This window comes from Zea mays, chromosome 3, assembly GCF_902167145.1.
Source record: "Zea mays cultivar B73 chromosome 3, Zm-B73-REFERENCE-NAM-5.0, whole genome shotgun sequence".
NCBI classification, from domain to species: Eukaryota; Viridiplantae; Streptophyta; class Magnoliopsida; order Poales; family Poaceae; genus Zea; species Zea mays.
In genome coordinates, this window is record NC_050098.1 from 208,243,871 (window position 1) to 208,258,215 (window position 14,345).

The window sequence follows — 14,345 nt, forward strand, 5'->3', positions numbered from 1 at the left end:
AGGGCGTCCAATAGCTTATTTGAGCAAAGCATTAGGAGTTAGAAAACCAGACTTTCTATTTATGAAAAAGGAGTTTATTGCTCTTATCATGGCCGTGGATCGTTGGTGGGCATTATTTGCAACGGGGAGAATTTGAAATCAAAACCGAGCACCGAGCTCTCAGCTTTCTGGAGAATCAGGAGTTACACTTTGAACTTCAATGTAAGGCCATGTCTAAACTCATGGGAATGCAATTTAAAGTAGTGTATAAGCAAGGCAAGGATAACAAGGTTGTTGATGCTCTCTCTCGTGTGGGATATTGTATGGCTGTCACGGTAGTGGGTGCTGTTCAACCTATGTGGCTCCAATGCAAGAGGTTTTGAATTCTTATACTTCTGATTCCGAAGCACAGACCAGGCTGGCGCAGCTGTGTGTGCATAGCCCTAATGCGCATGGGTACTCACTCTCTTAAGGCGTGATTGAAAGGGAAATAGGGTTAACCTTTTTCTCAGTATTAATTTTGGTGGTTGAATGCCCAACACAAATATTTGACTAACTAGTTTGCTTTAGATTATATATTCTACAGGTGCATAAAGGTTCCACACAAACCAATAAAAGATTGAAGTTAGTGATCAAATTCAAAGGAGCAAAGAAACCGAGTGTGCTCTGGTCTGGCGCACCGGACTGCCCGGTGTACCAGGACCGTACAGAGTCCAACTAGCCACTCTCGGGTTTCTTCTGGCGCACTCTCGGGTTCCAACTAGCCACTCTCGGATATAATTCACCGGACTGTCCGGTGTGACAGCGGAGCAACGACTATTTCGCGCAACGGTCGACTGCAAAAGCGCGGTGATCAGATGAACAGTGAAGAACAGTGCGTGCAGGGTCAGAGCCGCGGGTCAGAGGCGCACCGGACACTGAACAGTGTCTGTCCGGTGCGGCACCGGACTGTCCGGTGCCACTAGAAGACAAAACCTCCAACGGTCAAAAGCTCCAGAACCCTAACGGTTGGGTGACGTGGCTGGCGTCCGGTGCGCCCATCGACAGCAGCCTGCCCCAACGGTTGTTTGGTGGTTAAGGGCTATAAATACCCCCTAACCACCACCACTTCAAGGATCCAAGATTTCTGAGTATCACATTCAATACAAGAGCTCTAGCATTCACTCCTAGACACAATTCAAAAGATCAAAGCCTCTCTAAGTCCCAAATTCAACTCAAGCACTTAGTGACTTGTGAGAGAGAGATTTTATGTTCTTTTGAGCTCTTGCCTCTTGGATTGCCTTCTTCCTTTCTCATTTCTTTTCTCAAGTGATTTATAATCGAAGCAAGAGACACCTAAGTGTGTGGTGGTCCTTGCGGGGTCTAAGTGACCCGGGAGATTAAGGAAAAGGCTCACTCGGTGTAAGTGACCGTTTGAGAGAGAGAAATGGTTGAAAGAGACCCGGTCTTTGTGACCACCTCAACGGGGATTATGTTCTTTAGAACGGAACCTCGGTAAAACAAATCACCGTGTTCATCCGCTTTATTACTTGATCGATTTGTTTTCCTCTTTCTTTCGAACTCGGATTCATTTTTAACGTTAACCCCGACTTGTAGTGTGTACTTAAGTTTATAATTTTCAGATTCCACCTATTCACTCCCTCTAGGCGACTTTCAGTGATATGAAGGATGATAGAATCTGGTTGGGAAACAATTCAACTTTGCCAAGTAAGATTATTGCAACACTTTATGATAGTCCCTGGGTGGTCACTCCGAGGTCCATGCAACATATCATCGTCTGAAGAATCTTTTCTGGTGAAAGGGTCTCAAATTGGATGTGGAGAATTTCGTGAATTAATGCCAAATCTATTAGTGCCAAATCTTTTCTGGTGCCAACTTTCCCATCGCGCCATCTGGTATTGACCCATCTATGGAACAATTGTTAGATGAACGAGCTCGTTTCACTGAGTTACTGAAGGAACAACTTGCTGTGGCTCGTAAAGTGTTGGTTCGGTGGAGTTCGATTCCGCCGGAAGATGCTACTTGGGAGGACTACTACGTTGTTCGCTTGTGATTTCCTCAGGCCATTGCTTGGGGGCAAGCAAGCTCAGTGGAGGGGGCAGGTGTGACAACCGGTATTGAGGAGGGCGAGGCGATTACTGAAGAGATGTCTGAAGAGGCTGCTGCATCAGCAAGGATAAGTCTTGTCGTTGTCGCGAGTCTTTACTTGATCGATCTCCTGAAGTCGGCGGAGATAGGAGATAGCCGGCCGGCGGCCAGGGAGCGTGACCGTCCGATTCACTCCGTGGCCCGTGGGAGCGTGACCGTCCATACGTTGTGTGTAGTACGTCTACGCCAGTCTGGATGAGGGCCCTCGATGAGAACCGAACGTCGTGGGATGAGAGCTGCGGAGTGACAAGATGTTGCGGGCTCTTCGCCCACGGCACGATGCCATCGGCAGCGCCTGCAGCGTGATTTGGTGCCGAAAACCTCCGCACCATGAGGTCGATCGCACATGATGATGAAGTCAGATCAGACGCGTGATTACTCCTGTGCTACGCTGCTGAAGGAACAGTGAGATCCGGTGCGTTAACGGACAAGGCTTCTGCAGGGGCCTAGACTAGACTGTCCATTTCACATTGCCTGTAGTCTGTAAGATCATTCCTTTTCTCGTAGTATTCGTTAAACAAAAAAAAAGAAGGGGCAATGGAAAACATGCATCGAGGTTTCAGGGGAAAGAAAGAAAGCCGGCAGACATGCACAGAAAGAGGGCGAGGCGAGAGGGGGAGGGGGGGTGTGCAAGTCCAAAGCAGATGCTCTCTGAATCCCTGTCACCCTGCAAGATCAGCTGCACCGAACTTGCAAGGGCTGCCTGCCGCCACCTAAGGGCAGAAACACGACTGACATGAGTCCGACAAAGTTGTTTTCTTGTCGGGCTTAGTAGCCCAGTCCAGACGCGTCTCTCGAGCCTGAACCAAACAGTACAGCACAGTGCACAAAGGTACAGTGAACACGCCAAGTCCAATCCAATCCACAGGATGGCACCAGCACCAGCTAGCTATCTTGCAGGGCCGGCTTACCATTGCCAACCAACGCAGCTTCTCTGACAGAGAAGCGAGAACCATCCGGTGGCGGTGAAGCGATCTGCTGCTATTCGAATTCGCGGCAAAAAAATGGCATGGCCTCAAAGCGAGTTTCTCCGGAGCACTCATTCCGGCCTTTTTACCAGAAATGGTGGAGCAAGACAAACCTGATGCCACTGTACATGTACTACCCGCCGATCTCATCTCTCCGTTGCTTCCTCCGCAATTAACTTCTTTATTCTTGCCTTCGCCTTATCGGCTTCACAAATCACAGGGACGGGACGGGACGGCAGTGCGTTGCTGGAAGCTGAAGCGAATTCTCATCTCCTCCTCCTCTTTTCTTCTTCTTCTTTTATTCCAAGGAGAAAAATGACGTCGAGTCACACACTGCTGATGTACCCGAGATGGTATGCTAACTTGAAAAAGACTGACTCGAAAATTCATGTAGTTAAAGGACCATATGAATGGTATCATGGTAGTGTCAAGAGACTACATACGTAAACTAGGTCCAGAGCCGTACATAATTACCAGCAGAAAGATCTGTCGCTGGGGGTAAACGGTGCAGGTCATTCAGTCTGCACAAGAACAGGTAGATACATAGCTAGAATATCATGGTGCACGCGGAACGCTGCTAGAGGAATTTGTGGCGAATTACCAGCCCGACAAACTACGCCAAAGCCTCTGCATCATTTGCTGGAATTGTCTCCCAATTTCTTTTTTTTCCAAAGCGTAATTCCCTCTGGCCGTGAAACGAAAGGAGAGGAGGAAAGAAATGCTATCCCTGCTTTGAACTGCTGGGGCACATGCCTCCACCCCTGGGTCATTTTACTGCTGAGCATGCTGCCGGATGTCCCATAGTAACGCGATGATATCACGGGCAGAACAGATGGGTGAGCCGTGAGTGTACAAGAGAAGCACGCCCCCGTTAGACACGGGTTGGTTTCACGCATCGTCTGAGGCAGGCATCTGTGACAGCGATGCCCGAGCTCAGCTCAGACCGACAGTGGGACAGGTAATGACATAAACAACCTCTTTGCTCTCTCTCTCTCTCTCTCTCTCTCTCTCTCTCTCTCTCTCTCAAAAAACAAAACAGCAAAACAGAGGAGCCTCTTTTCTGAAGGCATGGCTCAAGGTCGCTAGAAAGATTGAAAGTCCATGCGATTATGTGTCTGATTCTTCCTTGAGACATTAGCGTGACCATATGTCGAGGTTCAGTCAGTCAACAAGATAAAGCTAAGATAGCAAAAAGGTCATACATTTAGCAAGTATTCTGGATTGCGCTTTCACGATTGTTATAGTACAAGTGTACATCAGATAAACAAACCAACAAAAGGACTTTATTAGACTGATAAAAGATGGATCAAGGCGCGGAAAGACATTTGGTCCAAGTAATCATTTTTTTTTACTTTGCATGTATTTCCGCCATATGAATATGGTCAGTTCGTCGCCATTGTTCACTCAAAGGAAAAGTACTGCACATACATATCTCAGTTCTAAAAAAAAAGAAGGAGATAGGTTCGAATGTGCAGTCCAGGTAATAAGAATGGGAGTGCAGCTGGCTTTAATCCAGCATGGGCATTTTGGACAATCTCAAAGGCTCTGCTAAGCTAAAAACATGTGTGAAAAAAAGTTCGCGCAATCTCTGGCTTCTGTCTGTGTCTATATAAGACAGCTACAGTGCTTTCAGAAACCTTGCAGACTCACAGATTGGGCAGGACATTTGGAGTATTCTTCAGTTCAGGTCCCTCCAATTCCCACCATGATCTCTTGGCCAACCATCTACCATGTTCTTGAAGAAACGGTTCCCCTGTATGTAGCTATGATAGTGGCCTACCTATCCATACAATGGTGGAAGCTGTTCACGCCAGAGCAGTGCTCCGGTATCAACAAGTTCGTGGCGAAGTTTTCCATCCCTTTGCTCTCTTTCCAGATCCTCTCTACAAACAATCCTTACAGCATGAACCTGAAGCTCATATTCTCAGATGTCCTACAGAAATCGCTCTCCTTGCTGGGGTTTGCAGTTGCCTCTAGGGTGTGCTGCGAGGAGAAGTTTGATTGGCTGATTACAGGTTTTTCTCTATCAACGCTGCCAAATACCTTGATTGTTGGAATCCCATTGCTCAAAGGAATGTATGGCGATGAAGCTGTGAAGCTGCTAAGCCAGATAGTTGCCTTGCAAAGCCTGATTTGGTACACACTTCTGTTGTTTCTGTTTGAGTTTCGGGCTGCTAGAGGAATGGCTATCACAACATCATCTGAAGCTATAGGTAAGAACCTCCTCACTGCATTTTTGAAGATCGACATCTCAATTTGCTTCTGCTCTACAGTTCGAATTACTTAAAATTATTCACGTTTTATTCAAGTTTGGCAGACATATGATTTAAAAGTTTTTTTTTGGTATCCCTACAGTCTTTTGTTTTTGTCTTAATCTCAATGTCGTACAAAATTAAACAGGTTATACTCATCAGCATTGGTCCGAAGATGTTATAGATCTCTTCTGTCTTTCTTTCTGTGAGAACTAGATCTTACTAACTTCAAATAAACGAAAGCGGAGTAGCTGACCAAATGATAAGTGCCCTTGAATAAAAATTACCATTCTAAGATGATATATGATTCAATTCTGGGATGTTCTGTCAGGCGACTGTGCTCTTTAAAAATATAGCATAACCAAGCAGTGAGCACGTTTGCTTGTGTCGGCCTGTCGGGCAGAACGCAGAAGTAAATGTTCATTTGTAATGTGAAATACTAATCTAGCTGCATAAGTCCTATCTGTGTACGCTGCAGCCATAATATGGTGAAAACACATGGAGCTCTCCTTCATTTATTTACTGAAAAGATAATAGGCAGGAAGGTCTACCTATTTGATTGTACAGAAAAAGTTTAAAAGAAACAGGCAGGAGGGTGCTTGTGTCTTAAGCATTGTACTGAATTTTCTCAATTAACCTATGTTTGAATGTATATTTGGACATTTCTTTTTTGGTGTGCACCTATAAAGCAAGCAGTTCAGCTTATCTTCTGAGGTTTTAACTTAATGACAGAATTATCTTCTGAGGTTTTAACTTAATGACAGAATTAGTTGAACAATACTTATCTCATGTCATGTCTCAAAGATGAAGCAGAATCAGGTACTCCAGGACCTATGCAGCAAGGACACGAAGAGGGGCAAGCGAAAGGAGTCTCGGCAAGATGTTATGGTGCCTTCCACTTCTTACTGGTGGTCAGTAGGAAGCTGGTGACAAATCCCAACATGTATGCAAGCCTAGCCGGCCTGATCTGGGCTCTGATCAGCTTCAGGTATGAGCATAAGTTTATGAACTGTGTTAATCTGGGTTCTGGGATGCAGAAAGTCATCTCGTGCTACGTATGGCACACCATGATATCCTGCAGGTGGCGAATACAGTTACCATCGATCGTCAACAACTCCATAAGAATACTTTCAGATGGAGGGCTAGGGATGGCGATGTTCAGCTTAGGTGAGAACTTGTTGCAGACTTTCAAGTAGCCTATATGCAGATAAATCTAGCTATGCCTTCTGACCAGTTCTATTGCAGGTGTCTTCACTGCCCTGCAAACGAAAATCGTGGCATGTGGAACCAAAAGGATGCTGCTATCACTAGGCATCAGGTTCTTCCTCGGGCCAGGCCTGATGGTGATCTCTTCCTATCTAATCGGTATGCGTGGAACTTTGCTGAAGGTGGCCATAATACAGGTAAGTTCTGGCCATTCTCATCGTCCATGTCCATTCCTGCTCCTAGTTGAAAACAGCAGTGGAGAGTTCAAAGAAAAACATGACGCTTGACCTGCCAAGGCTCTGCGCAGGCAGCTCTACCTCAAGGAATAGTGCCGTTTGTGTTTGCCAAAGAGTATAACGTGCATGCGGATATTCTGAGCACTGCGTGAGTACTGTACATCTTGCTGCTTATTCTAGCTATGCGTGTGGTGAAAGAACTAACGGAGATCTGTCTCGTCCGGCAGGATAATTCTGGGAATGATGGTTGCGGTTCCGGTGGCCCTGGGTTATTACTTCGTCATGGATCATCCCAGACTCTAACCATGTCCCATTTGCGGAAAGGATTATCCTCTAGATTCATATTGCGGGCGTGCTTGTGATATTATATCTTTGTGGAGGCTGTATATATCTGGATTCGTGTTAGTTGACCCAAGCTAATGATAACAACCAGCTTGGTTTCGGTGAATTGTTCGGCCAGTACTTGATTAGTAAATAATTGATGCAAAAGAAGGAAGAAGGGGACGCCTGATTTTTTTAAAGTTTTTTTTTTCCTAAAAGAATATTCACAGATAAATTTCTAGGCGTCTTTAATTCTGTTTTTCTAGGAGCCCAACTAACTCTCACCTGCCACTTTGGAGCCCAACCAATTCTGTTTTTCTAGGATTCACATGCACTATACGCGCTTGGTAGAATGCTTAAGGCATTCATCTCTTTCATGAACAAAACACGAGCAAATTTATTTTTCAGATCAATAGGCGGACAATTAAGCCCACTAACTAACTAACTTCGTAGCAGTCATAACTAATACACTAACAGGCCCTAGAATTGTTCAGATTCATCCAAATTATAAAAGTCAGAAGACAAAGCGTCACTATGACCTTTTTATAACAAATACCAGAGGCACTGCTTCATTTTGCTTTGTGGTTAAGGGAGTAGGAGGTTTACGGATAGTGTTAGAGTTATTGTGTATCCCGTGTGGCCGTGTTATGGGTTGTGTATTCAGTGTAATAGGGTTTTATATAATGGGCTTAGGCCTAACATTTATGTTATGTATATAGCACAAAACTTAATTAAGGCTAGGATTTTCAAACCAATATGGTACTAGAGCTAGGTTAGTCTACTTCCTCCCCATTCCAATCTCGCTGCCACTCTAGCGGCTGCTACAGTTCTGTCGTCATCCTCCTCTGCCCTTCTCGGCGCGCTCCCCCGCACCTCTGTCGCCGGGCACCTTAACCGGTGTGGCCCGCGCACCCCTCCGGCACGGGTCACTAAGACCCCGTTAAGGAGGCCACAAAGGCCGGGTCTATTCCAACTCTTTCCCTCTCTCAATCGGTCACACAGACTGACAGATCGATCGAGTGCTTCTCCTTAATCATTTGGGTCACTAAGACCCCGCAAGGATCACCACACTCTTAAGTGTCTCTTGCTAGCTTTACAAAGCACTTAGAAGTTTAGAGTGAGAATAAGAGAGCAATCCAAGCAACAAGAGAAACACACAACACCCTCTCTCAAGTAACTAAGCAATTGAGTTGATTTTGAGGCTTGGAGAGGATTTGATCTTTTGATTGTGTCTTGGAGTGAATGCTTTTGCTCTTGTATTGAATGTGGAGTTCAGAAAACTTGGATGTGTTAATTGGTGGTGGTTGGGGGTATTTATAACCCCAACCACTATTCTAGCCGTTGTTGTCGATGACACACCGGACATGGCATTGTTTATTGTCCGGTGCGTGCCACGTCAGCTGACCGTTGGGGTTTGGAGCGGTTGATCGTTGAAGTATCTTGTCCTCTTGTGGCACCGGACAGTCCGGTGGCACATCGAACAGTCCGGTGCACTCTGATTTCGCAGTTCTGACTTCTAACTTGCGCACTGTTCACTGTTCATCTGACATCGCAGTCGACCGTTGGGCACAGTTGACCGTTGCTCCGTTGGCTCACCAGACAGTACGGTGCACACCGGACAGTCCGGTGAATTATAGCGAAGCGACTCCGAGAAAAACCCGAGAGCAGTCAGTTTGTGGGTTGCTCGGCCTGGGCACCGGACAGTGCCTGGTGCGCCACTGGCAGCACTGTCACACCCGGTTTTAAGGAATAAAGCCGGGTGCATCTCATACATGCGCCAAAGAAGACAACATATATAATAACAAAGTGTATAGAGATAAATGTCATATAAATTAGAGTATTTTATTACATAGCGGAAGTCTTACAAAATAAGAGATAAATATCACAGGATCTAAAATCTATCCTTGGCGCCAGAAAGCTGACTGGGAGACGCCACCTAGATCAAGTCGAATGCCTCAGTCGACCACCTGTTCTTCTCCTATGGGGGGGTGAGACAGCAAGAGTGAGCTCACATACGTTCATAGCTCAACAAGTCGTGGGGAATAATGTGCATGAACTCGCCAAAGGTGGGAGTTCATGTGAAGTGTAAGGCTGATCAACAAAATAGAGGTTGAGGCTGAGCATTGCTTTTATAAGTTGGTCAAAATTTTATTAGCAATTACTAAGTGTAAGTAAATACCAAACCTTAATAATAATAAAGAAAAGTAATAATAAAATAATCCCCAAATGCGATGCAAATGTCAAATTAAATTTAAGTTCCATAATTTAATCATGTGAGGGTCTGAGCTGCTCATGACCGTGAGCACGGCTAGTATACCAGTTTTACACTCTGCAGAGGTTGCACATATTTACGCACAAGTCATGTTACCCATCTACCAAGAGATGTCCAATCCCATACACCTCTACCGAGGAGGCGAGGCAGGGTAACACTACGAGGCCTTTACAAAGTTCCACTAGCTTCAGAAATCCCGCTACAGTTTATAGGAAGCTCCAGTGCAGGAATCCCTCGCCTGACCGCCATCGCAGCAAAATCAACCCAAGGACCTCCCTACACTGACCACTCCCCTACTGCCCTTGCCCCTTTCAGGTAAGGAAGTCATCCACTAGCTTTCCTAGTTAATCAGCCAAGGGCGTCCCATTATACCCTTGTGGTAGCACTGTTTTCCCGGGTGGTCGCTCCATGTTCCCATTAACATAATGATCTTAACATGAATAGTAATAATAAAAAGATAATAAAAGAGTAATCATAAATAGTGTATCTCCATACCCAAATCCACATAAAGCAATAGAAGGTACTACCCAAAAATATTTCAGTGGTGAACAAGGTATAAAGATAACCAAAACTGGGGTAACCTATTGGGTCCCATCAAAATTAACCTATGCAGATCATTATAATTAATAAGAACATAGCTGGGAAAAAGTAAGTGATCAAGCGCACAACTTGCCTTCAATGAGCTCCTGCTCAGCTACTTCTACTTGCTGAACCTCAGAATCCACAGTGGCTTGCTCGTCTACTCGCATCAACACAATACATACATAGTATAGCAAAAATAAACATCACACCAAACAAGTAAATAAAATACACAATAAAAATCCACATATTAAAATAAGAACCTGGGAACAAGAATTATTAAATTTGGAGTTATGAATTTTAAGTTATGAATTTACAAAGGTTTAATGTGCTTTAAATAGAATTAAATGAGAAATAAAATTTTCTTATTGTTTTCATGTCAAAACAGAGACTCTGGTGATAAACATTAATATTACAAATTTTTAGAAATTGGAATGGATCAATTTGGACTACAAATGAATTTTCTATGAATTAAATAAATTCTAGGAATTGTTTTTGTATTAAAAATACATTTACTAATTCATTTATTCATTTTAAACAGGCTCTGGACTGTGCGCCAAATTTCAGAAAGGTCAGGGGCCACGGGGTAAAACTTCCTAGACTCAGTAAACAGTCGCCGAGGACGGTGTGTTTATTCTAAAATACCAGAGGGTTTCTTATTATGTAATAATGCCAGAGTGAAAGGGTACCGTGCGCTCTCAGCCATCCGATCACGAACAGAGCGCTAGGATTAGATCTAGTCTATTCTGAAACGGTACGCAACGTTCACCACGCGATCAGATTTCAACGGCGGCGATGTTTAAGCACCCTAGACCGACTCTCGTCCGCTTGATCTGAGTCGAACGCCCCGGATCATCCCCGCGAATCGGTATCCCTGTGTTCTAATCCTAGCCGCCCGCTGATCATCCAACGACCGAGCAGCAATAACCCCATCCCTTACCTTGCGACGGCGGTGCCATCCGGACCCTACGGCGGCGCGCCCGCCGGTGTTGCAATTCCGGCAACCGCGAGGCCCCGGTTCTACCATGAATACGCCTTAGTCGATGCGAACAACACGAAGAACAAGATGAGGGGGGTTTTCACCTTGAGTTATGGCGGTAGCGGTCCGGCCACGCGGAGGCGAAGATCCACGGCGGAAATCAAACTACGGCGAGCAATTCCGCCCGCACCGATCGTCCGCAGTCACCGCGTCTTTCCACACCACGTCTGCCACAGCACCCATGACCACCCAAAGCTCCCACGAGACGGATGGGGACAAGGAACGCTGATTCCGAGCAGTGGCTGGATCTTGCGCCGCGCTATGGTTGAGACAGTTGACGGCGAAGGATTGTGGGGGCGAGAAGCTCAAGGGAGGTGCGCGAGATGGCCCCCAGAACCCGGTACTTAACCACGCGCGGTCAATCGCAACGGAACGCGAGATTTGCGCCGGCGACGTGCCCGCCATGCTCGACCTTCTGTTGGGTACGACACTGCGCACCTAGGCCCATCCGCCAGCGACAGATAGATGGTGAACGCGGCGCGGCTGGGACTGACTCACGGGGCCCGCACTCCAGTGAGCACGGCACGCGCGCAATCGACGAGTGGACCCCGCCAGTCGGCGCGGGTGTGAGCTTGGGCTGACTGCGCGGTAGAAAAGGGAAACTGGGCCAGAAAGGTTGTTGGTCGGCCCATGAAGGCTTTTGTTCTTTTTCTATTTTATTTCCTATTCTCTTTTCTCTATTTCCAAATTCAATTTGAATTACAAATTTTGAATTCAAACTTGTGACAAATCTATTCTCGAATCATATTGTGAAATTAAAATACAAATTTTGGAAATAATATTATATTATTTATATTTTTATATCATTTCTCTTCTTCTCATTTTCAAAACCCTAATTTTAATTTAGGGTTTAATCCAACCTTTACCTCATTGTTATTGTCGGCGTTTCGAACCCGGGGGGTCCCTGGACCGACGAGTAAATTGTCGCCGCGTGCCCCAGCCCAGATGGGTCGGCGCGAGACGGAGCGCGAAGGGGGGAGGAAGCCGGAGGGAGACAGGCGTAAAAGGGGAAACCAGCGGCCTTCGTGTTTGTCCCGCGCCCAGGTCGGGTGCGCTTGCAGTAGGGGGTTACAAGCGTCCACGCGGGAGGGAGCGAGCGGCTTACGCGAGCGCTGTCCCGTCATTCCCCGCGCGGCCAACCCTCTGTAAGAGGGCCCTGGACCTTCCTTTTATAGGCGTAAGGAAAGGATCCAGGTGTACAATGGGGGGTGTAGCAGTGTGCTAACGTGTCTAGCGGAGGAGAGCTAGTGCCCTAAGTACATGCCATCGTGGCAGCCGGAGAGGTTTTGGCACCCGATTCGTGTGGTGTCGTGGCCGTCGGAGGAGCGCTGGAGCCTAGCGGAAGGACAGCTGTCGGGGCTGTCGAGTCCTTGCTGACGTCTCCTTGCTTCCGTAAGGGGGCTGAGAGCCGCCGTCGTCATAGAGCATGCGGGGCGCCATCATTACTTGTTTACCGGGACGAGCCAGATGGGACGCCGGTCTTGTTCCCCGTAGCCTGAGTTAGCTTGGGGTAGGGTAATGATGGCGCCTCCTGTGACGTGGTCGGTCCGAGCCCTGGGTTGGGCGAGGTGGAGGCCCCTCCAAGGTCGAGGTCGAGTCTGTCTTCCGAGGCCGAGGTCGAGTCCGAGCCCCTGGGTCGGGCGAGGCGGAGACCGTTGGCTGAGGCCAGGGCTGAGGTTAGGGCTGAGTCCGAGCTCTGGGGTCGGGCGAAGCGGAGTTCGTCGTCTTCCGGGGCTGAGCCCGAGTCCGAGCCCTGGAGTCGGGCGAAGCGGAGTTCGTCGTCTTCCGGGGCTGAGCCCGAGTCCGAGCCCTGGGGTCGGGCGAAGCGGAGTTCGTCGTCTTCCGGGGCTGAGCCCGAGTCCGAGCCCTGGGGTCGGGCGAAGCGGAGTCCGTCGTCTTCCGGGGCTGAGCCCGAGTCCGAGCCCTGGGGTCGGGCGATGCGGAGTTTCCTATGGCGCCTGAGGCCGGACTCGGCTGCTGTCAGCCTCGCTCTGTTGAGTGGCGCAGCAGTCGGAGCGGCGCAGGCGGCGCTGTCCTCTTGTCAGGGCGGTCAGTGGAGCGGCGAAGTGACTGCGGTCACTTCGGCTCTGTCGACTGAAGGGTGCGCGTCAGGATAAGGTGTCAGGCCACATTTGCATTAAATGTTTGCGTTAAATGCTCCTGTGATACGGTCGGTCGGCGTGGCGACTTGGCCAAGGTTGCTTCTTGGCGAAGACTGGGCCTCGGGCGAGCCAAAGGTGCGCCCGTTGCTTGAGGGGGTCCTCGGGCGAGACGTGAATCCTCCGGGGTCGGCTGCCCTTGCCTGAGGCGGGGCTCGGGCGAGGCGAGATCGTGTCCCTCGAGTGGACCGAGCCTTGACTTAATTGTACCCATCAGGCCTTTGTAGCTTTGTGCTGATGGGGGTTACCAGCTGAGATTAGGAGTCTTGAGGGTACCCCTAATTATGGTCCCCGACAGTTATTATCCTTATTATTTTATTTGATGCACAAACATATAAACTCCAACATGATTCATATTTTTTTATCATTTGTTTTAATTCATCTCTAACTTTATGTATGCTCTTTTTACGATGCAATTAGGACACATAAAATAAGAAGACCTCTCTATATTCTTTTTACACAATTTTGAGTATTACAAGCACCAATGCTTGTATTTGCTCCAAACTTTATGGATTCCCCAACTTATTTTTTGTTGGTTTATGTTGAACTTTATGCACATGAGATAAATGACAACTAGACAAACTAGTTAGTCCACGTGGTTTATGATGAACGTCAAACACCAAAACCGATTATAGGAAATGATTAAGCCATTTTCCCTTTCAGTAAGTCTACGTAGGGTCATGTCATGACCGAGCCTTTTTCATGAAGAATGCATGACCCGTGCGGCTTTTTAGAGGCATGTTTGGTTCAACTTTTTTCTGACTAGCCATTTGATAATCTAACCGTGGGAAGAATCTATCTGTAGAGAAAATCTAAGTATTGTTGGGATTACGTGTGGAGGAAGATGAAGATGTCGTTAGGGTTCAGGATATAGAAAGTAACGTATTTCTATTATTGCAACGACTCAACCGATTATATGTATATAGTAATTTTGGATGATTTTTATCAAATTAATTTTTATAAAAACTAGATGAAAAATGTTTGAAAATCCACAACAACTTTTGGTGACCAGAAGGCCGAGGCCCTTCTTTCTGCGCAAGAAAAACTTAACGAACACTCTGTTGTCAAATATTTTAAAAAAAAAACACTCCAGCGGGAGGAGATCCAAGCCGTCCATCTCAAAACTGGCGCCATCCAGCACCCTACCCGTCTCTATAAATAAGAAGCTCTCTTCCTCCGTCCCCCT

General features: G+C 47.0%; 1 protein-coding gene across 4 annotated transcripts; it reads left to right on the forward strand.

The window, feature by feature from the left end:
• Positions 1–4,600: 4,600 nt before the first annotated feature.
• On the forward strand, positions 4,601–7,310 carry LOC100381964 (uncharacterized). Of its 4 annotated transcripts, XM_035965945.1 has the most exons (7): positions 4,607–4,931; positions 5,035–5,308; positions 6,152–6,335; positions 6,429–6,514; positions 6,593–6,750; positions 6,861–6,937; positions 7,017–7,310. In XM_035965945.1, the coding sequence occupies exons 1-7, from the start codon at positions 4,887–4,889 to the stop codon at positions 7,090–7,092; spliced, it is 900 nt and encodes a 299-aa protein (XP_035821838.1). In that variant the 5' UTR covers positions 4,607–4,886; the 3' UTR covers positions 7,093–7,310. The 4 variants fall into 4 exon arrangements, 3 of the variants coding, with proteins under 3 accessions (XP_035821838.1, XP_008673108.1, NP_001168208.1); XR_004856963.1 differs by having other exon boundaries at positions 4,601–5,308; positions 6,850–6,937; XM_008674886.4 differs by having other exon boundaries at positions 4,607–5,308.
• The last annotated feature ends 7,035 nt before the right edge of the window (positions 7,311–14,345 follow it).

Bases quoted from the DNA above. Each gene is read 5' to 3' on its own strand.
- LOC100381964 (XM_008674886.4), top strand. From the start codon at position 4,657: ATGTGTGAAAAAAAGTTCGCGCAATCTCTGGCTTCTGTCTGTGTCTAT. The intron at 6,515-6,592 runs GTGAGAACTTGT...GTTCTATTGCAG, and splicing joins GATGGCGATGTTCAGCTTAG to GTGTCTTCACTGCCCTGCAA. The intron at 6,938-7,016 runs GTGAGTACTGTA...CTCGTCCGGCAG, and splicing joins GCGGATATTCTGAGCACTGC to GATAATTCTGGGAATGATGG.